This window comes from Ovis aries, chromosome 25 (assembly GCF_016772045.2).
Source record: "Ovis aries strain OAR_USU_Benz2616 breed Rambouillet chromosome 25, ARS-UI_Ramb_v3.0, whole genome shotgun sequence".
NCBI lineage: Eukaryota > Metazoa > Chordata > Mammalia > Artiodactyla > Bovidae > Ovis > Ovis aries.
In genome coordinates, this window is record NC_056078.1 from 23,979,155 (window position 1) to 24,006,388 (window position 27,234).

General features: G+C 37.6%; 3 protein-coding genes across 27 annotated transcripts in view; 1 reads left to right on the top strand and 2 right to left on the bottom strand.

Annotated features, from left to right (window-relative positions):
* PBLD (phenazine biosynthesis like protein domain containing) overlaps positions 1–394 on the bottom strand; it is a 35,236-nt gene extending 34,842 nt beyond the window's left edge. For all 13 annotated transcript variants that reach the window (XM_042240789.1, XM_042240790.1, XM_012105183.4 and 10 more), the window contains exon 1: positions 218–394. The gene's annotated coding sequence lies outside the window, so the exon portion shown is untranslated. The remainder of the gene's footprint in view (positions 1–217) is intronic.
* HNRNPH3 (heterogeneous nuclear ribonucleoprotein H3) lies at positions 150–11,289 on the top strand. 9 transcript variants are annotated; one of them, XM_042240779.1, is made up of 10 exons: positions 150–297; positions 5,416–5,550; positions 6,073–6,211; positions 6,729–6,913; positions 7,351–7,437; positions 7,713–7,828; positions 8,503–8,638; positions 9,648–9,743; positions 9,822–9,914; positions 10,092–11,289. In XM_042240779.1, exons 2-10 carry the CDS (start codon positions 5,439–5,441, stop codon positions 10,166–10,168), a joined length of 1,041 nt encoding a protein of 346 aa, XP_042096713.1. In that variant the 5' UTR covers positions 150–297; positions 5,416–5,438; the 3' UTR covers positions 10,169–11,289. The 9 variants fall into 9 exon arrangements, with proteins under 9 accessions (XP_042096713.1, XP_042096712.1, XP_027817991.1 ...); XM_042240778.1 differs by lacking the exon at positions 150–297 and adding an exon at positions 509–975; XM_027962190.2 differs by lacking the exon at positions 150–297 and adding an exon at positions 509–706.
* Positions 11,290–11,519: 230 nt separating this feature from the next.
* The window catches only part of RUFY2 (RUN and FYVE domain containing 2), a 43,435-nt gene continuing 27,720 nt past the window's right edge, over positions 11,520–27,234 (bottom strand). For all 5 annotated transcript variants that reach the window (XM_060406839.1, XM_015104390.4, XM_060406841.1 and 2 more), the window contains exons 14-18: positions 26,015–26,144; positions 25,593–25,687; positions 18,357–18,405; positions 14,134–14,211; positions 11,520–14,042 (exon numbers count right to left, since the gene is read on the bottom strand). In XM_060406839.1, coding sequence (XP_060262822.1) covers positions 13,899–14,042; positions 14,134–14,211; positions 18,357–18,405; positions 25,593–25,687; positions 26,015–26,144 — 496 coding nt within the window. In that variant the 3' untranslated portion in view covers positions 11,520–13,898. The remainder of the gene's footprint in view (positions 14,043–14,133; positions 14,212–18,356; positions 18,406–25,592; positions 25,688–26,014; positions 26,145–27,234) is intronic.

Here is a 27,234-nt window from a genome sequence, read left to right on the forward strand (position 1 = left end):
GCTTTCGTATCTTTCCAGCGGAGAAGCCCTACTCTTTTTACTGCATAACGCAAACATGGTGGACAAGAAAAGCCCTCCCCACTTTTGGCAGCCGAACCACGTGGGGCCCCTTCCACGCAGGCGACGCTGGGTAAGGGCGGGGCCTCTACAGAACTTGTTCTCTGATGCTCTGAGAACTTTTCCACACCCGGACACAACGGGTTCCTACAATACGCACGGATAGGCCTATTACTGCCACTTCACATCCTCCTCGAGAGAGAGCAGAAGGGTTTGCTCCGAGAACTTGATGGCTATATAGTAAGCAGGAAAGGTGGAGTTCGCGGCCTCTTTCTCTGACTTGACTAACTCCGTCTTCTCTCCTCCTCTCACCCAACTAGTCATCCGACCAAGGCGCAAGCGCACTTCTTGCCGCTGGCCCCAAGGAGAGACCGACTCTCCTGTCTCGCGAGAGTCTCGCGAGAGCGGAACCGGTCGGTCTTCCTTGCTCTCGCTCCACCCACTTCTCCTCGCTCGCTCTCTCCCATCCCCCCAAGTCAGTAGCTCTGCTGCGCAGCTCCCTTAGCGGTTGCCACCGCTGGAGACGGTTGGAAGAACCGTTGTGGGAGCTCTACCCGAGGCGGGCGACTTCTGCTTCCTCACAGCCAGGCCCCGCGAGCACCGGAGTCGGCGCTACTGTCGCCCGACAGGGTATCTGAAGTAAAAGGGGGTAGGTTGGGCTGGTAGTTTGGAGAGCGGAGTCGGGAGAAGGACGGAAGAGCGACTGGGAGGGGGTGGGGCGGCGGAGTGGGGGAAGTGTAGAGGTCGCCACTTGGAGGCAGCCAGGCTGCGCCTCCCAGGCGATCTCCCACTTCCAGCAAGGCGGCCTGTCGGAAGGATTAACTCAGGCGGAATTCAGTGGATGAAGCCGAGCCCCGAAGTGGGGGTCATCCAGCATTTCCCCTCCATTCCCTGCTGGTTTGGCCTCCGCCATTTTGGGTACGGCAGCGCGGCGCCCTCGGCTTCCCGCCCTTCTCCTGTTTCTGCTTTTTGCTCCTCAGCTTCCGAAAACTGATTTAGGAGGCCGGGGGAGGTTAAAGCTTCGCGGAAGGGATAAGGGTGGGAAGGAAGCGAGCAGGGAAAGGCTGGGCACTTGGGTGTGGGGAGGATCTGGGCCGTCGGGCGCGCTCCCGATGGAAATGGCGCCGGCTGGGCCTGGCCTCCCACCGAGGCCTCCCTTCCTCCGCAGTCTCGGCTGGGCTACCTGGGCCGGCGGGACTGCGAGTGACTTCTGACGCAGATTCCCAAGATGAGAGAGGCTGGAGCTGGGGGAGGAAAGCCAATGGCGACGAAGGCGCTCAACTCCTAAATCCAGGACAAAGGAGGCCGTCTGCCTCCTTTGTAATTCCGCCGCCCGGTGGCGAAGGTTTTTAAGCCAAGCTTGGCTGCCGGGCTAGGAAGTGGCGTACTCTCCCTAGCTCTTCGGTCTCTAGGGCAGCTAGATAAACGAAAAGTCTCCGGGGCGGAATAAAGGACGCTTAGCCGGCCCTTATATTCCACATTTGGAACTTCGAAAAGAGTACGTACTCATTTTCCAAAGGGTTCCCCCCCTTCCCATGCTTATCTTAAACTTATTGAAAGACTGTGGGTAATTGTTTTGTAAGCAGAAAAGCGAGTGATTTATCAAATAGGAATTTGAAATGGGCTTATTTCAAATAGATGAACAATGAAAAGAGGCATTCTGAACCTTTGAGCGGGGATGGGATGGTGTAATGGTTTTGTGTAGTTTGGCAAATACTGGGTTAGAATTAAATAAGAGTTTTATTTGGGGGAAACAGTTATTAAACCACCACCAGTGACGGCAAAACTGTGTATAGGAATTATTAAGTCTTCAAGGGTTGTATTTTGTGTAAAGATTGTAAGGCCATGGAAACAAAATACTTAAAAACACAGGGTTTATTTTCTTTTGGTAGCTAAGCCTGTTTTTTATTTGGTGTGTAGCACTGTAGTAACATTTTGACCAAGAAAATAAGCCTGCTCTACAGAAAGACAAACAGCAAGTTCAGTCATGTGATGTTGGCGATGGTTTTAGTCCTTAGAACGTTGGAGAATTGTCTGTAATTTTCATTGAAGCCGTACAAAAGGTATAAGCATGGGTATTTCTACAGCTTTTAAATAACTACAGTTCCTGTTGCTGAAGATTTTCTGTGCTTCTTGTGGACTTTGAAAAGACAGCCCAGTTTCCTATAAATTATCAATAGTATGTGATGTAACAGCTTCCCTGATTGAATTACCCTGGAAACATTTTTTCTTTCCCGCTTTTTCATCTGCATGGTAATTTGGAAATCCACCTAATTGCCTTAATATTTTTAATAACTGTTCTTCTGGTGTTCTTATTTTGGTAAACAAGTGACTGAACTGCATTGGCTGGTAAAATTGTTCTAGAAAAGAACCCAATCATTTTAGAGGCTTCACTTCCTTAAGGTAGTAGTGGTGTCTCTTGTTTTTAAAATTAAGAAGCAAGCACAATGAAAGTGGAATGATGTAAAATTTCCGTGTTAAGTATTTTATCATTTCTTGACCAAATTTTGAGGTTCCTTCTCATTTTTTAGTAGCAGTTGGGCTACCGTTTAGAAAGTTACTAATGCATCAAATGCTTATTTTGTGTATTATATTTATGAAGATGGTATATGCCTCTGTGTTATAAAGAAATTTTGTCTCTTGCCTTTGTTAGTTGCTTTCTTAACCGCTTTGGGATACAGTTCACATACCATAAGTTTCCCCCACTTAAAATCATGCAACATCTGGTCTTTTGTGACTGGCTTCGAGTAGCATAATGTTTAGGAAATTATATTTTAAATCTCACATAGAACTGACCAAGATTATCCTAGTATTCCAGCAGCTGGTATTCTAACACTAGGAATTCTTAAAAAAAATTAGCCCCTGGACATTAGCCATTAGACACTATTGCAAAGAAAGGTTGAGATGGATTATCCTGAATAATTAGTAAATGTTTATTTAGGTAGTTTCAGAGACAGCTTTATTAATGTATAAGAACAAATACTTTTAATGAGTTTAGAATCTGTCTTGGTTTTGTTTTCTAAATAGAATTCTAGGTTCAAAACTTTTGAGGAGGTAATAGTGAGGCTTTATTGGGTATTCTTCATACGCCTGGGATGAAGAGTTGACCTATAAAATAGTTCCTCTTCCGAATCTGTTTAACTTACCCCGATTTAAATTGTATTAACAGTTTGGTATTTTTTTTAATAGACTATTTGTTTTATATAGGTCTCATTGGTACAGGCTGATCCAAAAATCAAAACTAGTTTCCTTGCCAGTGTTTCTTGCAAAGTGCTAATAAGATTTACGGTAAAGATAAGTCGGTTTCCCTCTTTGGGAGGGAAGGTATTTGCTCATGAAACAGGACCTTTACATTGTGGGGGGGAAATGTTCTAAGTGATAGAAAGCCACCACTTCTAAGGTCTTTTCACAACATATTAGATTGACTTTGTCAAGGTCTTAAGTTTTTCATTTGGAGGTTAACAAATGGAGGCTTAGATCCTTTGCATTTTTTCCCCACTTCTGTTGGCTAAATTCCCCTTTATATAAAACGGTTATGTCTTGGGTTGTTGCTCTGTCCCCCCCCCCTCCCCTTTAAGAAAATGATCAAGATCTCCAAAATGTCTCCTTTTCCCAAAGCCTACTTTCAGGGGGACTCTTAGAACTATTTTTTAAATTGTCTAGCTGATTATGTATCCAAGTAAACCTTTCCGGAGACAACCTCCGCCCCGCCCCCCCCCAACTTTAGACAATTCCTGAAGATGCTTGAAAATTTAAGCCTGTGTTGACTTCGAAAAAACCTTACAGTTATGTCCTTATTTCCTTTCAGGATAGGTTCCTATCCTTTAAGGTTCAGTTATTTTGTTTGTAGCTTATTTCATTAGTTTTACAAGGCCCCTTAGAATCCAGTAACAGTGGCCACCATTGAATGATTACATTCAGTGTTGCAGACTAAGCTTGGATTCTTGCGAGTCCAGTGAGGTGTAAGTACCACAGCTACATTTTACAGTTGAATGCAGAGGTTAAGTAGTTTGCTTATTAATAAATTAGGCAGCAGTGAGTGACAGACTAGGTATTCAAACCAAGAGTTTCCTTTGTCTTAAAAGCTCTTCCCAGTTACTTTCGTGCTTAAGAGTTAGTTGTAATGTCAGATAAAAATCTTGAACATCTGTGTCTAGACTGGCACTTAGGATAGCATTGAAAAAAGGCAGAGTTGGACCAAGCACACACGCGCAAAGCAAACAAGTACAAAGGTGATTCATATACAGAGGAATTTGCTGAATAGCCACATTTGGATAATTTCTCCATTAGCTTATTTTAAATGCATGGGTTCTAGGGAGAAATTTTTCCTCTTTGCAGATGCTGCCCCAAACAGTTGGGCTAATAATTAGATCGTGTGAAATTAAGTATTAATGAATACTGCTTATATGAAATATCCTCAAGCTTAAAGGAATCAAGTGAACAAATTGTTTTGTTTACAGGGGAGGAGGTGGTGAGGGAAAGGTTTGAAATATTCAGGTGAGTAGGATTCCTACAGCTGCATAGAGAAATTTATAAGATCTGGTAAGTTTCTGCAGCTGAAGGACTTCTGCATTAACCTCTTTAAAGTGTTTGGGAATTGTTAAAAGAAAGGGTGATTGTCTCAGGATGGAAATTCGGTGGATGAGTTCTTTTGAGGGGGGGAAGGAGGGCTTCTTGTACCCTTTTTAATAATTTTGAATGTGATTTCGTTAATTTAAGGAAAAAAACTATTTAAAAGTAGTGAGTGAACTGGTTTTTAATACACTATCTTCAATAATTGCCAAACAGGTGGCTTTAAAAAGCCATTTTTGGGTGCCCTTTTATCTTAGTTTTAAAATTCAGCCTAATTAAGACAGTAATAAGTTAGACTTTAGTACCATTTTTCCAACATCAAAAGGAGTACTCACTGTACTTCTGACTTAGGCTCTTACTGTGAATGGATGGTGGTACTGTATACAACTTTTGAGGGGTTTTTGTTTTGTTTTGTTTTTTTGAAGAATTTGTGTAATTATTTCAAGTGAATAATAAAATTTGGAAAATGTGAAGGAACATTTGAGATATGAGGAAAAGACTAGAGTTGACATTAAGATGAACAGGGTAAAAAAGTTGAGTTTGAAGATTGATGGTAGAATTATGAAGTTTTCTTAAAATTATAACATTTTAATACTTAGAAATGCAAGATTGGGGGAAGGTTTTACTGCCTTTACCCAGTCTTGTCTGCCCTGTAATAGAAAGGTATTGTACCATTGTATAACCATATGTTACATTTGCTGTTGTGTACCACTGAGTTGGTTCTTCAGTACCTCTGGCAAGAGTGTATTTTGATTGACTGCTTTGTGTGCTGTTTATTTTTTATAGCATTTAAATCAAACGGTATTGAGATGGATTGGGTTATGAAACATAATGGTCCAAATGACGCTAGTGATGGGACAGTACGACTTCGTGGACTGCCATTTGGTTGCAGCAAAGAGGAAATAGTTCAGTTCTTTCAAGGTACCTCTAGTATTAGTCAAAGTTTAGTAGTATCTTAATTGTATGTTTCTATTACTCAGTTTTTAATTTGTAAAACCCATTTGTTTGGGGGACTTTTTGATTTGAGTGTATCTGAGTTAATGTATTAAATTATGAAATGTGCTCCAGTTAATATTCAATACAGAATGTGTAAAAATATGTAAAACCTAACTAATGTGCAGTGAACATAATTGAGAGTAATTATGTATGATGAAATGAATCATGAATTAGCATATGGAGCATAGTTAAATTTTTTTCCATGTAATATTAGGAGGCCTTTTGTGAGTGTGTGTGTAATTTTAAAAGACATTGGTCGCAAAAAAAAATATATATAATCCAGTAATATTTGAAAAGATCTTCCTTTGTATTATGGGGTGATGGGGAAACTAAGCTTTTTTTTTGTTTTGTTTTGTTTAGACTTGTTTTAAATATTTGATTCAGATGGGAATGTTTCAGCCTTTAACACTGTTCCCCTTGATGGGGTTATTTGTCCTTGGGTTAAAGGGTTGGAAATCGTGCCAAATGGGATAACATTGACGATGGACTACCAGGGGAGAAGCACAGGGGAGGCCTTCGTGCAGTTTGCTTCAAAGGAGATAGCAGAAAATGCTCTGGGGAAACACAAGGAAAGAATAGGGCACAGGTGGGGATGGAGAGTTTGGGATGGTGTTAAATTTTTATTTTTGGGGGTTGTGGGTCACTATTGCTTAATGGGGGGGTAACAGTAACATTTTTCTGGGGTAGTTTAAAAGAATTGATAATTATCTAAATTTAACTTGGAAACTACAGATTTGGGTGGGGAATTAATGCTAATAGTTTGCTTAAATTAAAATTAGATTGTTTCCATTTTTCTGTAGGATGATGTTGATAAATGTTTTTGTATAATCAACTATTTTCTCTAAACATCTATTATATACTGAATAAAACAAACTTAAAATTGTATTTTGTGAATTGTTTTCAAATGACTTAATTTGTCTTTTAAAACTTAAATATTAATTATTTAAGTTTGTAGGTGTAAAAGAATGTTAACTTTTGGTGTATTTAGGCAATTTTAATTGGGTTATATCTAGATGTAGAAAAACTTACTGCATTTTGCCCAGTATTTTATTTACTCTAATACATTTATGCTGAAACCTGTACCTTAAACCATTTTCAAATAGGTATATTGAGATCTTCAGAAGTAGCAGGAGTGAAATCAAAGGATTTTATGATCCACCAAGAAGATTGCTGGGCCAGCGACCAGGACCATATGATAGACCAATAGGAGGAAGAGGGGGTTATTATGGAGCTGGGCGTGGAAGTATGTATGACAGAATGCGACGAGGAGGTGATGGATATGATGGTGGTATGTGTATCTAATGAACAAAGGTTCTGTTGTCATTTTCTTAATGTTTCTGACACTTTGTCAAGAAATACAGAAATGGCAGTAATTTCACTACCTACTAGGTTTAATACATCTATTCATACAAATGTGGATTCCCATGGGCAGCTATGGGACTTGATTGATGTGTGTATTGGCACCTAGTTTACCTACACAAAAATTTTTAAGAGATTACCACGTTTTGACCTTTTCTGTTTCCCATCAGGATAAAAATTTTTATGTCTAAATGTGTGCTTTTCATACAAGTGTTAACTGCTTTTCTAATATGCACTAAAATGGGTGTTGCAAACTTGTAACAGTAAGTTAACCAGAGTGCTGTCAGAAGATACATTTTTATAAACTAGATTATAAAATTTTATCTCTTGAAAGCTCATTCATGTATTTCTCCTTAAATTACACAGGTTATGGAGGTTTTGATGACTATGGTGGCTATAATAACTATGGCTATGGAAATGATGGCTTTGATGACAGAATGAGAGATGGAAGAGGTAAAATAAATATTAAAGATGGTGATTTTTAGGTGAATTTTAGTATTTGCTTTACATGCACTTAGTATAGGTGACTTGTATACAAAAGTCAACTCAGGCATATTTCAGTGTATTCCTACATAAGGCTTTATATAGATATATACTTACAGAAAAATTTCTATATGATATTTAGAAAAACTAAGTGTTATCATTAACTTGAGGTGTCAGTGAAAAGTGTGTAAATAGGGAAAGGTGTGTATAGGAAAGAAACAACCTTTGGAAATTTTATTTTCTAGGTATGGGAGGACATGGTTATGGTGGAGCTGGTGATGCAAGTTCGGGTTTTCATGGTGGTCATTTTGTACATATGAGAGGACTGCCTTTTCGTGCAACTGAAAATGATATTGCTAATGTGAGTAATTTTAGTAATTAGTGGTTTTATATATAATCATAGTGTCTAATTTGAGTATTATATGTAGCAAGTCAGTAAGTTTGAGTGGTTTGGTTTTCCCAGACTGATATAGAAATGAGGAACTAAAAATAATGGCTACTATTACTGATTTGAAACTGCTTCATTACAAATTGGTTAGAAAATAAGCAAATTTCAGCCCTTGCGACCAAGTCAATCACTCATTCATTATTTGTTGAGACCCCAATGGCCTACAAAGCTGAGGGTATTTATCATCTAGCCCTTAAAGAAAAATTTTGCCATTGATCTCACTGGAAGCCAACTGGACTAATTTTCAGGTGCTTTGAGGGGTCACTTAAATCTGATTAACTTGCAGTTAGAATTAAATTATATACTTTGGGACCTATGCATATACAGTTGGTAGGTTTATCAAACTCTGTTGTTCCGATTCATAATACCCAATTTCTCTGCATGTCAGTCTCTTGGGTCACTTCAAACAATTTTGGAATAACTTTCTTGGAAGAGAAGCTTGCTTTTCTTTTCTGAGTATAGTCAGGAAAATGAGCCTTCTTCCCTTCAGGTGTAAACTCTTCTCTAGCTTAAAATACTTAACCAATATGCATGGTAATTGTCTTTCAGTAGTCTAAATAGAAAAGTAAAATAAGTGTTTTCTTTAGTTTTTCTCACCACTAAATCCAATCCGAGTGCATATTGATATTGGAGCTGATGGCAGAGCAACAGGAGAAGCAGATGTAGAGTTTGTGACACATGAAGATGCGGTAGCTGCCATGTCTAAAGATAAGAATAACATGCGTAAGTGGTATAACTCTGATGTGTGATTCCTCAAACGTAAGGGGTTCTAGGAGCTTAGTGGTCTGGCGCCTGAAGCCATGTGGGTGCTAATAAGTTTAGACTTAGCTTTCTGAGGGGCTTTCTATTGAAGAGTTTAACTCAGGCTCTTTATATTTCACAGATTATTAGAGCTTAAGTTACTAAACAGGAAAAATGTTCGTTGCACTTACCTAAGTTTTTATGCCATTGGGAAATTAATACTATTTCTTAACCTATACATTGATAACTTTGGGTGAGTTATTTCTCCATGTCATCAAATCTGTTTTTAAGCCATTAAATTTAATCACCACTAGTGATTCCCAAATCTGACCACACATCAATCACTTGATACTTAATAAGTTGCCCTGGACACTACCCTCAAGGTGCTAATTCAGTTCTATGATGGGCCTGGAATACATATATATCAAGGGATTTTTTTTTTTTTTATGGGCACACTGGGTCTTTGTTGCTGTGCAAGGGCTCTTAGCTGTGGCAAGCAGGGGCTACTCTCTAGTTGCAGTGTGTGGGCTTCTTATGGTGGCTTCTCGTTACAAAGCACAGGCGCTCGGGTGCTTGGGCCTCGGTAGTTGTAGCTCTTGAGTGCAGGCTTAGTAGTTGTGGCACATGGGCTTAGTTCTGCAGCATGTGGGTGGAATCTTCCCAAACCAGGGATTGAAACTGTGTCCCCTGCATTGGCAGGCAGATTCTTAACCACTGAACCACCAGGGAAGTTCTGGAATTATTTTTAAGATGTATACCAGCAGGTTCTAAAATAATGAGTTAGCCCTTTTATAGATAAAGAAACTGAAGCATAAAACACTTGTAACTAGTTCAAGCTTGAACAGTTTAAACAAACCTTAGATTTTAGTTATATCGTCACTCCACTAGGAATTTGCAAGCATTCTTTTTCACATTAATGTTAGCTAGTCAGCCTTTTCGCACTTACTTATAAATTTTATTCAACATTCCTTTTTCTCTTATTACTCAAAAGAACATCGATACATTGAACTTTTCTTGAATTCAACTCCTGGAGGCGGCTCTGGAATGGGAGGTTCTGGAATGGGAGGCTACGGCAGAGATGGAATGGGTATGTAAAGCTTTTTAAATATTAAGCTGAGTTAGACACTTAGCAAGTCAATCTCAAACTTTTTTTTTTTTTTTAAAGATAATCAGGGAGGCTATGGATCTGTTGGAAGAATGGGAATGGGGAACAATTACAGTGGAGGATATGGTACTCCTGATGGCTTGGGTGGTTATGGTGAGTGTCTTTTACTCTGGTTCAGTTTGAGTCCCCATATGTCGTACAGTTTAAAGTTCATATATTGTTCCTTTTTTAAAATTGAAGTATAGTTGACTTACAGTATTGTCTATATTTTTAATAATTTATGCATTTGTATCCTCTACTAAACGGTTCTTAATGTCTTTTTTCCCTAAGGCCGTGGTGGTGGAGGCAGTGGCGGTTATTACGGGCAAGGTGGCATGAGTGGAGGTGGATGGCGTGGGATGTACTAAAAGCATAACCACACATATAAAAGTCCTGACAACAGCATCTGGTCTACTAGACTTTCTTACAGAATTACTTTCTTTTGTATTTTAAGAACTTTATAATGACTGAAGGAATGTGTTTTCAAAATATTATTTGGTAAAGCAACAGATTGTGATGGGAAAATCTGTTTTCTGTAGGTTTTATTTGTTGCATACTTTGACTTAAAAAAATAAATTTTTATATTCAAACCACTGATGTTGATACTTTTTATATACTAGTTACTCCTGAGGATGTGCTGCTTTCATAAGATTTGGGTTGATGCATTTTACTGTTAGCTTTAAAGAAGTAGTTTAGTGTAATCTTGCATAAACTACAAGTCTTAATAAGCAGACATCTGGAATAGAGCTTGGAGGATAATTAGTGTTACTCTTTAATTTCTCCTGGACAACACTGTAAATATAAAACCTAAAGATGAGTTTAGGTGACTTCAGGAGTATAAATTCAGCTAATTCTATATTTTCAGACATTTATCTGGCATAGCTCTGAAATGTTAGAAATCCAGGAGGTATCTGGACTTACTGTATATTCATAACTGTGTTACTTGCAGATGAAAGTGTTGGAAGTTTAGATTCTAGCTCTAGACTTTAGAAGAAATCCCCTCAGCACTTGACTGAAGTACCAAAAAAATGTTTCCCAAAAGTGATAGTTGTAAGTTCTCAAAATGTCTTAGACTAGGTTAAGGTTCTCGGTGACATGAGATTCACAAGTACAAAGGTATTTACCGTGGAGTATAACTCTCACAGGTGTATTCAGTTTCCAGCCAAATAGTTAAAAGCATATGGCTTTTTAAATAACTGTATATAGATGACTACTTTTTAAAATGTAAGACACAAGTCCGTGTCTTGAGAGTCTTGAGATTGGATTTTGCATCTAATTTGTTTTGAGTGTTAGAGCCATTGTACTTAATAATTTTATGTAGCAAGGAAAAAAGGTGCTTTACTTTTAATCCCTTTGATCAATATGGCTTTTCTTCCAAATTGGCTAATGGATCAAAATGAAACCTGTCAATGTGAATTCAGTTATTGAACTTGTTACTTGTTTTTGCTAGAAATGTTATTAATGTAATAAATGTCAGTGTGGGAGATGAGTATGGCGTCTGTCCTAGAATGCTTTGTGTCAGTTAATGATTAGAAATCAAATTGGTAGAAGGTACTATATCTAATTGAGTATTAGATAAAGTGACAAAGGAATGATTTCTGCCGTTCTTAAGGTAGCTTGGTAGCATAAGTAGAACCTATCAACTGGAGCAATGATTCATCTTACTGCCTGTACTTACTCCCTTAATTACTAGGCTCACACCACTTTTCTAAAACAGGCTTAATTCTTCAGGTGTTTTATTTGTTATATAAAATTCACATTTTAGAGAAGTGTGAATATGAGAATTCCAATCACAATTCCTTGGCACCATGGTGGCATTAGGTTACTACTAGATGAGGGAACAGTACACACAGCGCACAAAATACAAAGTTCTGTTACATGAAATCCAAAATTAGATGATGGTTTCTAGATACAAGTCAAAACAAAATGGAGCAAGTTTCAGTATTTTCTTAGAAAAAGCCTGCCTACAAAAGGCCCAAATCAATGGCAATAACATGAGTGGTGAAGAATTTAAATTGGGACTAAAAATCAGTTTGTTGAATGAAACCAAGGTTGGTATTTAAGAGAATCACATTTTAAAGTTTAAGCACAATAATAAAAAACAGCACTTGAAATTTTTCATTTTTGCTTATTCTCGTCATAAAAATGTTAACCCATCCTATCAGTACAAAACAGTTCAGAGAATATAATTTCATGTTTCAAATACTCCTATCAGAGCATTAAAGACCACCTATAAATATGTATGTCCATTCTGATTGAAGACAAAAAACTGACTGGATTATGAAAAAGAAATCTGAAAGTAAAATAGTGGTTTCATACTTTGACAACTTAGAAAATTAATTTTAAACCTCAACAGAAGTATGTACTCAGGATAATAATGATCCTGTAGAATAAGCAATGCTATCTGAGTAGGGAGGGAGTAGCCATGATTTATTTACTAGTGCTTTTAGGAGTAATGTGGATACCAATAATGGCATGTTTAAAAGGTACAGACTCAAAAGTGCATGACTTAAGACTTAAAAAAGTAGAACCCCAAGTGGTGATGCTGTGGAAACAGTTAATTATACAAGGGTAGTTTTAAAGATTAAATTATTGGTATGCTATAAACTATTAACAGGGATTAGTGTTTACTGACTTAATGCTTGAAATAGTTCAAGTATATATGTAATGGCAGGGCTCTAGGCCCTGGCTTGGAGGTGCTAATAAATGGTATTTTACTCTACTGTAGTAGACTGCCACAGTGTAATGCTTCCTAAAAGTTACTGGACTGGAAAGGTAATACAGAACTTTTTTACTCAAACCTGTCATAATCAAAGGCAAAGTTTAACTATTTTAGATTTCTCCTTAAAAGCTTAAGGGAAAATCAGGAGCCTATAATCCTGGCTATTACATTTTTTTCTAGGAAAGTTTATGTTGTGACTTTTTTTTGGCCATGTCCATGTGGTATTCAGGATCTTAATCCAGGGATCCAACCTGTGCCCCCCTTGCAGTACAAGTGTGGGCTCTTAACTACCAGACTGCCAGAGCAGTTCCTATGTTTTGACTTTAAAAGTGTGAGTCCCCCCTAAGAAATGGATATAACTTCAAAATATTTGGAGACAATACCTCTCTCTCACAAAGTTCAGCAAATACCACATTGACTACAGAGAAGGAAGGCATTTTCTAATGCAAAATGGGCAGAGGAGGGGAAGCAAATAAATACAGCTGACACTTTACCAAGCTAATGAAAAACCTGTTGAAATATTAATACTTCTAAAATGTGCGTTTCCAGTCGTTCTCCGAGAACTGCGAAGCTTTAAAGTGCATTAAGAAAAAATTACAGGCACCATCAAATATCAATTTGACAATCTGGAGAATAATCTGAAACCCTATTTTTAAGAAGGCCTTTACAAAATAAGGCAAACATGTTAGGCTATGCTCTCTGGCCTCTCCATGGCACTAAGAAAAAGTTACATGATAACAACTCAGACAGCACGGATAGTTTTACTTTCACACATTCACCTCACAGGAACTCTTAATGTATAATTTGAGATTTCCTTTGCCATTTTTACTCAAAAATAACAGGGCATGCTTTTAAAGTAACAGCCTAATTTCTGACTGTAGTTACCCTGTAACTCTTCTTAATGCCATGTAAAGTGAAGTCGTTCAATTGTGAGGCTCCTCCATAGGCTGTATATAGTCCATGGGGTTGCAAAGAGTCGGACATGGACTGTAGCATACTAGGCTCCTCTGTAGGCTACATCCATGGGGTTGCAGAGTCGGACACAACTGAGCCATTTCACTTTACAAAATATGGCAAACATGTAGGCTCTGCTCTCTGGCCTCTCCATGGCATTAAGAAAAGAGTTTCATGATAACTACAGTCAGGAATTAGACTAAGGTTACTTTAAAGCATGCCCTGTTATTTTTGAATAAAAATGGCAAAGGAAATCTCATTATACATTGAGTTCCTGTGAGTTGAATATGTGAAAGTAAAACTGGTACCAATGCTGTCTGAAAGCTCCTTAAGGGCTGTCTGAATACATTGTACACATGTTCATATGTAACATTCATCATTCATTGTAGGTACTTTGCATACATTAGAATAGTTCTGGAATATTATGGCAAATTAGATGAGCATCTTTGAATTAGTAATGCGTGACAGGAATCACAAACCCGTACTGGCTTCGGTGAAGAAGGCAAAGGCAGTTCGTTGTCAGAACAGGCATTACAGAAAATTTCCCCACAGTTTCTACAGTGGTGCTATTAAATGGAAAAATCAGAGGGAAAAAAATGAGTAAAATTAGCCATATTTGCACCAAAACTTTTGGACTCGCTTCCTATTCTCCCTTACCTTTCTCTTAGACAGTGAGAATTCCTTTTCACAAAGTTTACAATGTGTTGCTTCTTTATCTTTCAACCAAACCAGTCCCTGGTAGAGGAAAAATATGATTATTAATGGTCAAATTAGTACTAAAAGATAAATGAAAACATTTCTGACCAAGAGCATTTTATAGGAATATTCATGTAGATAAGCCAAAAATGAGTCCTTTTTTTTTTTGACAGATTTATTTAAACAGTTGTAGATTAAACAAATGTGGAATTTCCTTCAAAATAATCTGGGTGAGGAAAAAGGGACATGCTTATATAAATAAGATTGGCCATATGTTGATAAATAGTGAAACTGGATGATGGTTCATTTTACTCTTTACAGCTGAATACTGGAACATTTCATGACAAATGTTTAACAAAAATCCACTATGGATAGTAACTATACGGAAAGAACCTTAATATCTAGTCCAAAAACATTTAAAGATAAGTTTTCACTATGTGAAGTACATGAGTCTGGCATTATGTATGTATTATACACAGCTAATCCACAGTATTTGAAGAGAATTTGTAAATCAGATGATAGTTCTTTAGGTAAGACTTCACCTTAAATTCAGTTCTACACTGCTATAAATTTCCCTTAGCTTCTGTGACTCACAAATTTAATAGGTACTATGTAAACTTCCATAGCAAATGTAAGTAGTCTTAAACAGGTAGAAGTGAAGTTGATACCTAAAATTTCTAACTAACTTGACTGATTCTTAATCAACAAGATCTTGGCTAGGAAAAGCATCTTATCCCTCTATGAAAGCAACTTTTGTTAGGTGGTGCCCATTTTACAACGAGAAGACCTAAGTTTTAAAGAAGTCCTGTATTTCTGATTAACTCATCACATGTCCCTTTTGGAAACAGCCCAGCCTAAGCTACACTGCTGCTGCTGCTTCCACAGAACCAAGTATATCTGATTCTAACTTGGAAGAGGGCGTGAGCAACATAGGACCTATACCAGCTAACAAGAGAAAAATCTTACAAGCAGAAAAGCCCACAGACATTCTCAAAAGCCTGAGTTTTCTTGAAAGCCTCTTCTACCTGACAGCATAATTCTTGGAAGAAACTAAGACGAAAAGAGAGTAAGCATTCAGGGGTTAAGACTGCAAGGTTACTTTCACAGTCTCAGTAACCAGCACCTGTTATCTGATATAGTAGAGGTAAGACAAATGGTATTGGGTTACCGCACTTCAGGCACTCTTCAGGCTTCTTAGAACACAGGATTGTAAGAAGTGAAGATATAAAAACAAAAAAAAACCTAGACAGCTCCCATCAGATACAGAGAGACTGACCAGCAGAGTCACATGATTTGAATCATGGAATTTTTTTTTAAAGCAAGATGAGGCCTTGAAGATAATTCTATCTAACTTGAACACCATAAAAAGGAAAGTGATTTGCCAAATATCCCAAAGTCACATAGTGCAAGCAACTTTGCTGCCCAGCTATGTTTGTAAGGACGAGACCCTGACATGAAGCAGATTTCCAAACACCATCATTTGGTTCAAAAGTAAGTAACCTTCTGACATCAGGGTTGAGCTTCCAACTTTATTTCCAGATTTATCAACTTACCTTGCACCTCTCTCAAGGAGAAAAGCTGTACAATGTAGGGTAAGCCTAGTGCATTAGCTAGAAGGGACCTCAGAACAGCACCCTCAAGCTTTCATTTTACAGATAAGAAAAACTTAAGATCCAGGGAGCTGAAGTTGCTTCCTCAACAAAACAAAGCTGTTTACAAGCAGAGCCAAAACTAAAGGGGGCAAGCTACTGCTCTGCAAACAAATGGCTATGTTTTCCTGCCCTTGGTGTTCCAGAATGTCAGCTACTCAGGTTAAATCCTGCAAACAGTATTAAGGATCCTTCTCTGAACAAAGTCAACTGCTCCAGAGAGGTCTTGTAGATACCAACACTGGGAGAAGATACCCAGCAGATTGGAAGTTGACAGATTTCTCTTCGGTCAAGGCCCCCCTGTCTATTACAACCCATCCCCACCCACCTAACCAACAAACACCAGGCTTCCAAGACTTTTTGTGCCTTTCATCAAAACTGGGAGATTTTCTAACATCTGAGGAATGATTTGGGCGTGAAGTACTCCAGCCAAATAAACATAAGAAAAGAATTCAGAGGGAACAGAATAGCAGCAATAAAAGAAAACATTAAAGAAATTATAATGGAATATCCTTAGAGACAAGATGTTATTTTAAAAAGGAAAAATGAGCAAATAGGAGCTGGCTGAATGTTAAAAATATAGTAACAGAAATAAGTCTCACAGAAGGTTGAAACTGAATTCATAACTTTAGGTTTAATCCAGTTTATAGGCTTAAATAAGGGGATAGAGGAAAAAATAAGACTATTATGAAGAAGAAATCAGATAAAACCCAAAATGTAAGAAACTATAATAGCTGGTTTCTTACAACAGACCCATTGTAAGAAACAGACCTATTGTAATACAATAGACCTATCAACTGGACAATAGCACCAAAAAAAAAGTCATATATAAATCCACTTTCATACACATAAAAATGGAAATCTAGATAATGTAGGCTAGATATGAACAATAAAACTGTTAGAAAAACATAATGATTAACAAAAACAGAAGACTTACTGTAGGGAAGGGAATGCAATCAGGGAGCACACATGTTCCATCACAAGCTAAAACAGTATGCTAGCATTTTTAAGTTGTACTGTACATGTCCTCTTGCATATATGATATATATTTCACAGTGAAAAATTTTTACAAAACAGCTTAAAAAATGACAGTTGGGCAAACATCCCTATGTATCTCCTAAAAGAGAGTGAGAGCAGAATAAAGGCATACAGGTTCATAAAACCTTTTATTATTCATCCACCATTTTCTAGGAGGCTACTGAAGGAAGCATCACCCAGTGAGAATTCCATGTTGATCAAGTGGTTAGGATTCCATGCTCTCACTGCCAAAGGCCCAGGTCTGATGCCTAGCTGGCTAACTATAAAGTCCCACGAGCTGTGTGGCACAGCAAAAAGAAAAAAAGCATTGAAAGAAAGAATGACAGCAGAGGGAAATGCCAGGACAAGAGTGACCAGACCAGACCAGACAGCAGCAGTGAAGCAGAGAACGTCCGTAAGGGTGACTCTGACGGAAGAAGAACGAACTGATTCCTTGATTCATTTTTACCATGTGAGAGACTTCTATCACAATAGAAGTGTGTGAAGCTATAAGAAAACTCTGATTCTCAAATACCACTGAAAAAGGCAGGGGGCATAAATATTAGCTCTAGAGGAAATGAAAAGTTGTTCAAGAAAAAAAAAAACAACTGCAATATATACTACCTGCCCCAGGAAGGAACAGTATTTAAATACTCAAAAGAATATATAGTAAATATATTTCACAAAAACTTTACTTAACTACAGGAGAAGAACAGTGCAGAGTAGACAGACCAGGGGGAGAGTGAGCAAAACTCCTCATCCGTCATGTTGAGGAGGCAATACTTAGGTCTGCAAAATACTTAAGAAACAGGGAAATGCCAGAAGAAGCAGCTAAAAAGAAAAGTAGCTCCCTAATGGTGGCGAAAGCTGGAATGCATAAGGGACAAGGGGGTGAAAAACAAAAGACTGCTTCCCTTTGTTTCTTTTTTTAAGTCTTCCTAGTATGTAGTACAATTTGACTTTTTAAAGGACTTTCATGTAACACCTGGGTAAACGCAATGGGGAGCTTGTGCGATAAGAAGCCATCTGTCACTGAAGTACTTACACAGAGACTATATTTTCTCCTCTGTTGTAAGAACCATATATTCAATTGTACCAAATCACTTTCACTCAATTAACATACTCAATATTCAAAGCAACCTTATGCAAAATCATAAGCCAAAATCAGAAGAGGAAAGAGACTCCATGGTGATGTGTGACTTGATGAAGATCAAAATCTAGTAAGTAACAGACTGGCTCAGGAATTTAAGGAGTATCAAATCCAAAGGCAATTTCACTCTAACCATGCCACAACTTCAGGAAAGGAGACAAAACTATTTCCAAGGTTATTTCCAACATGAGGAATTTTAATAATGTGTTCTAGAGGTGTAGTGAAGAGGTGGACCCCATGATACAAGCCCCCATTCAGTGCTTCTGCCTCTATACATCCTAGGATTCCACAACAGTACACGGGGCCTTACCTCCTACTGGAGACTCACAGATATCCCTTCCCACTTGAGGAAACCACTTCACACTCACCTGCAATGCTTTGTTGGCTTCTTTCATGTGTTCGATTTTAAGTTTTGATCTAAAAAGATTATAAATTGGTTCAAATTTCAGTACACATTTTAAAATACAGAACATCTAGTGATTCCTTAGAAAAGAACTGAATTTTCGTAGAATATAAAACTGTATATACTATACTATTCTAATGATCTTCTTTGGCTAGTGGGATTATATTTAACAGTTTCCTGTCTTTCTTAAACGACCTAAAGCAAAAATAGTTTTGAGATTTAAAATTTGCTTTTTTTAAAGAAAGAATGTTGGAATTTTCATGTGGCTATGACTATTAATGATAGCTATCATTTATTGTAGCTGTCAATAAATAGCTGAGGTACCAGACACTGTGCTATAAACTTTCATTTAGTCTTCAGAAACACTTATAAAGATGAAAACAGTGAGGTCTTAGGAGGTTTAGTCACTTGTAACATGTCACAAGATGGTAACTGAGGAAGCCAGGATTTAAACCCTCATCTCTGAGACCCAAAAGCCGACAGGTTAACCATTATGAATACTCTTTCTGTAGCAGATGCTACAGAGTGGTAAGTAAGAGTGGATATATTAAGGAAGATATAATACTTTTTTAACCTTTTAAAAATACGTGTTAGTTAACATGCAATATTTATCTGTGATCCCAATACCCAGACATGATCATGTCTACATGTCAATGAGTATGTAGATTTCAAATGGAAAAATTATTTACATAGTTCCCCATATGACTTAACAATATATCCTGAAAGGCTTAGAGCTACTGACTTCTTATTAAGTATCTGCCACATCATAATATTAAATGGTTACAGGTATACCACGAAAAAGAATGTAAAGTATGCAGCTTACATAATTACCTACTGATGAATTTTCAACATGTTTCAAATCTTTTTGCCATAAAATTATTCATTAAAATTGAAATGACCAAAACATTTGTATTATTTTCTTAAGATAACAACTTAAAAATGAAATAATTGGATTAAACCATACATAAAATACTAAAGTCTGAAGCAGAACATTAGGAACTTGCTTTGCCCTACAAGTGTTCTTTGTTCCAGAACTTAAAAACAGTGTTAGTCTTTTATCTGGCTCATAATAACTCTTACAGTGGGAATAATAAATGTAAAATTACACAGTGTAAAAATACTAACAGAGTAATCAAATTTTCTTAGCTGAACTCACATCTACAAAAAGCACCCAAGGAAAACTGATGGGAATTTTGGCCACAATAGTATATACAGAAAAACTGAATATGGAATAAAAATAGCTTACTTAATGGTGTTCACTACAGAAATACTTTCTATATGAAAACTTACTGGTGTTGATTTATTTCTGGTTAAAATGCCTTTATTCACAAATACGGACCCTAAAAAAGCATGCTGCCCCTTCTACCCTGATACAAGTTGCCAAACTATCCTAAAGAAAGAGAGTATCATTCACAGTTCCAATAAACACAACGTAAAAGAACACCTTTTCCTTGTCCTGGGCAGGGAACAGATGTCTGTATTATTCATTTTAATTACATTCCTTTTAGGAATACGTATTTAAGTTTCTGAAAATATTTGACCACAGCATGAAAAAAGCATAGAGAAAGGTCAAAATAAAACATGAGAATGTAATAAATGTGATACAATCAACTATGACACTATAGGAAAACACCCATAAATTATGCAAGCCTCAGACAATCCTGAAATCCCTCCATGAAGGAAAAGAATCTGTAAGTTTCTTTATATGGAAAGAATAGCATCTATAGAATACTACATTGGAAGAGTCCTGGCAATTTATTCTTTAAACTAAAAGTTTTTCTTCTTGGAATTTAAGCCTCAGTGAGCATAAGGAAGAAGCTGGTTTTTTCCTCTTCCAGTTATTTTAAACTGTCAGTAATTTATGACACAGATTAGTCTAGATTTTTCTTTTTCTAATATTTCATCCTAAAATTTCACATTCCAAGTTTTCTCCAAATATTAATATTTCAGGTTTATTACTTTAATCTTCATACTAGGCAGTTTATCTACAATCATAACTTATTCAGAATAATTAACTTTTTCTTTTTTTTGCCTGCACCATGCTCATGCAGGATCTTAGTTCCCCAAGCAGGGATCAAACCCAATCTACCTGCATTAGAAGTAAGAAGTCTTACCCACTGGGCTGCCAGGGAAGCCCTGAATAATTAACATTTAAAGCTTTTCAAAGTCTATCAAAATTTCTCTTTATAAGAATCCTTCAATAAGAAATCAGTTAATAGTAAATATGTCATTATCAAAAGTACTTTTCAAATTAAAATTAATCATTTATATTTTAAATTGCTGGTTCAGAATGGAAGCACTGGAAAGTAACTTTCAAATCTATCCTGTTCATCTTACAGACAAGAAAACTGATATTCTGCTTGAGATGAGGAAAGGTACTATGCTACATGCTTTATCTTTTAATCAGAAAAAGAACCCTATAGGTATTTTATAACTCTCCAATTTACAAATGGAGAAAGAGATATTATAACTCTCCAATTTACAAATGGAAAAATGCGCTTAAAGAGCTTAAATAAATGGCCCTAAGTCACATGGTTGGTAAACTCTAAAAGAGATACTTAATTACTCCTGTCAGTGACATTCAGTTCAGTTACTCAGTCATGTCCAACTCTTTCTGACCCCATGGACTGCAGCACACCAGGCCTCCCTGTCCATCACCAACTCCCGGAGCTTACTCAAACTCATGTCCATTGAGTCGGTAATGCCATCCAACCATCTCATCCTCTATCGTCCCCTTCTCCTCCTGCCTTCTATCTTTTCCAGCATCAGGGTCTTTTCAAATGAGTCAGCTCTTCTCATGAGGTGGCCAAAGTATTGGAGTTTCAGGTTCAGCATCAGTCCTTCCAATGAATATTCAGGACTGATTTCCTTTAGCAGAGACTGGTTGGATCTCCTTGCAGTCCAAGGGACTCTCAAGAGTCTTCTCCAATACCACAGTTTAAAAGCATCAATTCTTTGGTGCTCAGCTTTCTTTATAGTCCTACTCTCATATCCATACATGACTACTGGAAAAACCATAGTTTTGACTAGATGGACTTTGTTGCCAAAGTAATGTCTCTGCTTTTTAATAGGCTGTCTAGGTTGGTCATAGCTTTTCTTCCAAAGAGCAAGTGTCTTTTAATTTCATGGCTGTGGTCACCATCTGCAGTGATTTTGGAGCCCCCCCAAAAATAAAATCTATCACTGTTTCCATTGTCTCCCCATCTAATTGCCATGAAGTGGTGGGAACAGATGCCATGATCTTCGTTTTCTGAATGTTGAGTTTTAAGCCAACTTTTTCACTCTCATCTTTCACTTTCATTAAGGGGCTCTTTAGTTATTCGCTTTCTGCCATAAGGGTGGTGTCATCTGCATATCTGAAGTTATTGTTATTTCTCCCAGCAATCTTGATTCCAGCTTGTGCTTCATCCAGCCCAGCATTTCACATGATGGACTCTGCATATAAGTTAAATAAGCACGGTGACAATATATAGCCTTGACGTACTCCTTTCCCTATTTGGAACCAGTCTGTTGTTCCATGTCCAGTTTTAACTGTTGCTTCTTGATCTGAATACAGATTTTTCAGGAGGCAGGTAAGGTGGTCTGGTATTCCTATCTCTTAAAGAATTTTCCACAGTTTGATGTGATCCACACAGTCAAAGGCTTTGGCATAATCAACAAAGCAGAAGTAGATGTTTTTCTGGAACTCACTTGCCTTTTCGATGATCCAACTGATGTTGGCAATTTGATCTCTGGTTCCTCTGCCTTTTCTAAATCCAGCTTGAATATCTGGAAGTTCATGGTTCATGTACTGTTGAAGCCTGGCTTGGAGAATTTTGAGCATTACTTTACTGGCGTATGAGATGAGTGCAATTGTGCAGTAGTTTGAGCATTCTTTGGCATTGCCTTTCTTTAGGATTGGAACGAAAACTGACCTTTTCCAGTCCTGTGGCCACTGCTGAGTTTTCCAAATTAGCTAGCATGTTGAGTGCAGCACTTTCACAGCATCATTTTTTAGGATTTGAAACAGCTCCACTGAATTCCATCATCTCCGCTAGCTTTGTTCATAGTGTTGCTTCCTAAGGCCCATTTGACTTCTCATTCCAGGATGTCTGGTTCTAGGTGAGTGATCACATCATCATAGTTATCTGGGTTGTGAAGATCTTTTTTGTACAGTTCTTCTGTGTATTCTTGCCACCTCTTAATATCTTCTGCTTCTGTTAGGTCCATGCCATTTCTGTCCTTTATTGTGCCCATCTTTGCATGAAATGTTCCTTTGGTATCTCTACTTTTCTTAAAGAGATCTCTAGTCTTTCCCATTCTATTGTTTTCCTTTATTTCTTTGCACTGATTACTAAGGATGGCTTTCTTATCTCTCCTTGCTATTCTCTGGAACTCTGCATTCAAATGGGAATATCTTTCCTTTCTCCTTTGCCTTTTGTTTCTCTTCTTTTCTCAGTTATTTGTAAGGCCTCCTCAGGCAACCATTTTTCCTTTTTGCATTTATTTTTCTTGGCAATGGTCTTGATCACTGCCTTCTGTACAATGTCACAAACCTCCGTCCCTAGTTCCTCAGGCACTTTGTCTATTAAATCTAATCCCTTGAATCTGTCACTTCCACTGTATAATGGTAAGGGATTTGATTTAGGTCATACCTGAATGGTCTAGTGGTTTTCCCTACTTTGTTCAGTTTAAGTCTGAATGTGGCAATAAAGAGTTAATGATCTGATCCACAGTCAGCTCCTGGTCTTGTTTTTGCTGACTGAATAGAGCTTCAAAGGTCTGTCTAGTCAAGGCTATGGTTTTTCCAGTAGTCATGTATGGATGTGAGAGTTGGACTGTGAAGAAAGCTGAGTGCCAAAGAATGGATGCTTCTGAACTGTGGTGTTGGAGAAGACTCTTGAGAGTCCCTTGGACTGCAAGGAAATCCAACCAGTCCATTCTAAAGGAGATCAGTCCTTGGTGTTCTTTGGAAGGAGTGATGCTAAAGCTGAAACTCAAGTACTTTGGCCACTTCACGCAAAGAGTTGACTCATTGGAAAAGACTCTGATGCTGGGAGGGATTGTGGGCAGGAGGAGAAGGGAACGACAGAGGATGAGATGGCTGGATGGCCTTACCAACTCGATGGACATGAGTTTGGGTGGACTCCCGGAATTGGTGATGGACAGGGAGGCCTGGCGTGCTGCAATTCATGGGGTCGCAAAGAATTGGACACGACTGAGCGATTAAACTGAACTAAACTGATAGAGCTTCTCTATCTTTGGCTGCAAAGAATATAATCAATCTGATTTTGGTATTGACCATCTGGTGATGTCCATGTGTAGAGCATTCTCTTTTGTTGGAAGAGGGTGTTTGCTATGACCTGTGCATTCTCTTGGCAAAGCTCCGTTAGCCCTTGCCCTGCTTCATTCTGTACTCCAAAGTCAAATTTGCCTGTTAATCCAGGTATCTCTTGACTTCCTACTTTTGCATTGCAGTCCCCTATGATGAAAAGGACATCTTTTTTGGGGTGTTAGTTCTAGAAGGTCTTGTAGGTCTCCATAGAACTGTTCAGCTTTAGCTTCTTCAACATTACTGGTTGGGGCATAGACCTGGATTACTGTGATACTGAATGGTTTGCCTTGGAAACGAATGGAGATCATTCTGTCATTTTTGAGACTGCATCCAAGTACTGCGTTTCAGACTCTTGTTGACTATGATGGCTACTCCATTTCTTCTAAGGGATTCTTGTCCACAGTAGTTGATATAATGGTCATCTGAGTTAAATTCACCCATTCCAATGAATGACATTCAGTTCAGTCGCTCAGTCGTGTCCGACTCTTTGTGACCCCATGAACCACAGCACGCCAGGCCTCCCTGTCCATCACCAACTCCCGGAGTCCACCCAAACCCATGTCCATTACATTGGTGATGCCATCCAACCATCTCATCCTCTGTCGTCCCCTTCTCCTCCTGCCCACAATCTTTCCCAGCATCATGGTCTTTTCCAATGAGTCAGTTCTTCGCATCAGGTGGCCTAAGTATTGCAGTTTCAGCTTCAACATCAGTCCCTCCAATGAACACCCAGGATTGATCTCCTTTAGGATGGACTGGTTGGATTTCCTTGCAGTCCAAGAGACTCTCAAGAGATATAATGGTCATTTGAGTTAAATTCACCCATTCCAATGAATGACATTAATGAATGCTAATTTTAAAATTTAGTCATAACTTGAAACATAACATGCAGATCCTGAATGGTAAGCTTAAAAACTATTTCTGAACTATTAACTTTCTCTTTCAACAAAATTAAATGTCTCATATTATTCTGCATGACCTGCCCCCTCCCAACCCCACCTCATTTTACTTTTTTCTTTTTTGGCTGCGTCACTTACAGGATGTTAGTTTCCTGACCAGGGATAAAACTCACCCCTCTGATGTGGAAATGCAAAGTCTTAACCACTGGACAACTAGGGAAGTTCCCTTTTGATGCTCTGTGAATTTTCTAACCATATAAAACATCAAAGCGATTTATTTAGGTGACAGAATTATGGGTCACTGTAGCTTTCTTTAACTTTTCTGTATTATAAAAAAAATGACACTCTCTATTTTCTAATGTGACAGTGGTACACTCAATACTAAATCAAACCTTCCAGCGTTTACCCTAGATATTTGACAATATATTCAATCAGGGCACAAAGATGGGATTAGCTTAATCCCAAACACAATGTGGAACAAGGAGGAAAATGTGAAAGACAGAAATCCATTTCTCCTTGTCCTCATAGGAACCCGGTAACACTTCAGTGCGATAGAACCAACCATACTGTATGCAGTTAAGCCCCAACTACAGATAGCATCAAACAACATCAACTTTTCATAATGGTGGCTCCTTCTCAGAACAGTCTGAACAACATCTCTCCAACTATTCTGAAAATCTGACTACTGAGAAAAATATGATTTGGAGAAATTAAACAACAGTCTTAGATCTCATCTACTGGAAAATATCTGGAACTAAGATCTATGTTCATTTTAGAATATAATTTTTAACACAATCTCTCCCCAGTCCACACCCTTATCTGTTAATTTTGAAGTTTTTGTTTGGCTTTGTTTCTAATAGTTGATATCTTTCTTTTTAATATTAAACTTTTATGTCTATTTGGTTTGGCACACTTATAACTTTATAAAAGTCAATGACAAAAAAAAAAAGTCAATGACTACTTAGTAAAAGGAATAAAGAGAAATTACTCGCTAAGTTTGTTGCCAAGTTCTTGAAGAGCTTGCTCCTGTTTGTGATATATTTTTTTCAATCGCTGATTTTCATCCTGGAGGTTAAGGAACTCCTTCAAAATAATAAAAGACAGAAAATGCAATTTAAAAGAAACAAACTCCACATCGTATGCTGCTGCTACTAAGTCGCTTCAGTCGTGTCTGACTCTGTGAGACCCCACAGACATACCATTAAAGAATAGGAGTGTATCCTTCAGCTTTTTACAAAAAATAGCTGGTCTATTTACTATCAACTATTTTCTATTCATTTAATCCCCTTAATGATATTTTTAAAGAAGACCAATATACTTTGTTTCCTCCGTATACAGGTAAATTATGACTTGTCTTTTCAAGTAACTTTCATCACGATAGGATTTTGAAAGTTTACCACCATTACTTACTTTTTTAAGAGTAATGATCTGTTGGGTCTCATTTCTGAGATGAGATACAGTGTCTTTCTCCTTTTGAAGATCTTCCCGAAGAGTCTGTCTCCATTCCTTCTCAATCTTCAGATCGGTTTCCAGTTGTGCCCTTGAATGACAAATAATACAGAGACAGCTTAGTGCTCTTTCTCACATGACAGTTGTATGTATTCTTTTTAAGAGTATCTCATTGGTTGATTACTTTCACCTTTGTAATTAAATTCTTCAGATTTTCTTTCACAAATACCTTTTAGAAAACAAGTTCCGTAGCACAAGATTTTCAGATCTCGAATCTCAGTTAATTTGTCAATCACAAAAACCTCTTGTGATCTGTCATTTACTAATTCTACATACGTAAATACTGGACAAGCATGAAAAATGCCTGGAAAGGCACACCATACTATTAAGGCTTGGTTCTGTCTTAGAAATGGAACCATGTTCTGTGCCAAGAGGAAATTTTTACAACAAACTAATGAAAAGTATTGCTCTGATTTAATAATTACAGCAACCATTAAGTCAATTTAACATCAGTAACAGAGAAATCAATCCTGGTGTCAAGTGCTACTTGACAAGATTACTGTTAGAAGCTGACCCATTACAGAACAGATCTAAGACCAAGGAGACACTGGAGGAAAATCCACACTGTCTGAAAAATGCCAGTTCACATCTGAAAGCACTATTTCATCAGTCAAACAACAGGTGCTAGCTGGAAAAACAAAAGTAGTCAAATTCTCACATTTTAGGAAAGCTTCCCAAAATATTTCAATAATTATTTCTCATAAGCAGATGTTATCAGGTTAGGCATACACTAATAATGCTATAGTTTCTAGTACTTTACATTTTAATTATAATGTTATATCTTAATATTGAGAATATCACAGTATTATTTTAATTTTTTGTGTTAAAATTACTTCTTTCCTCATATGGTTAGCGTTTCCATCTTTAGCCAAATTATTTTCAGGGAAGCAAATTTGAGATTTTATAATTCAAGTTGAAGAGACAAGATACTTCAAAACGGAATTTACACATTGTTGATAAATACTATTTCACCACAGAGTTAAAGAGAATATGGAGGGACAGGTATATATTGCTAACACTGAGTAAGCAAAGTACAGAGTGCATTGAGTGGCATCATCATCCAGAATCAGAAAAAAACTGAGAAAGCAAAAGGAAAATTGTGATTTTAAGTTATTTTACAT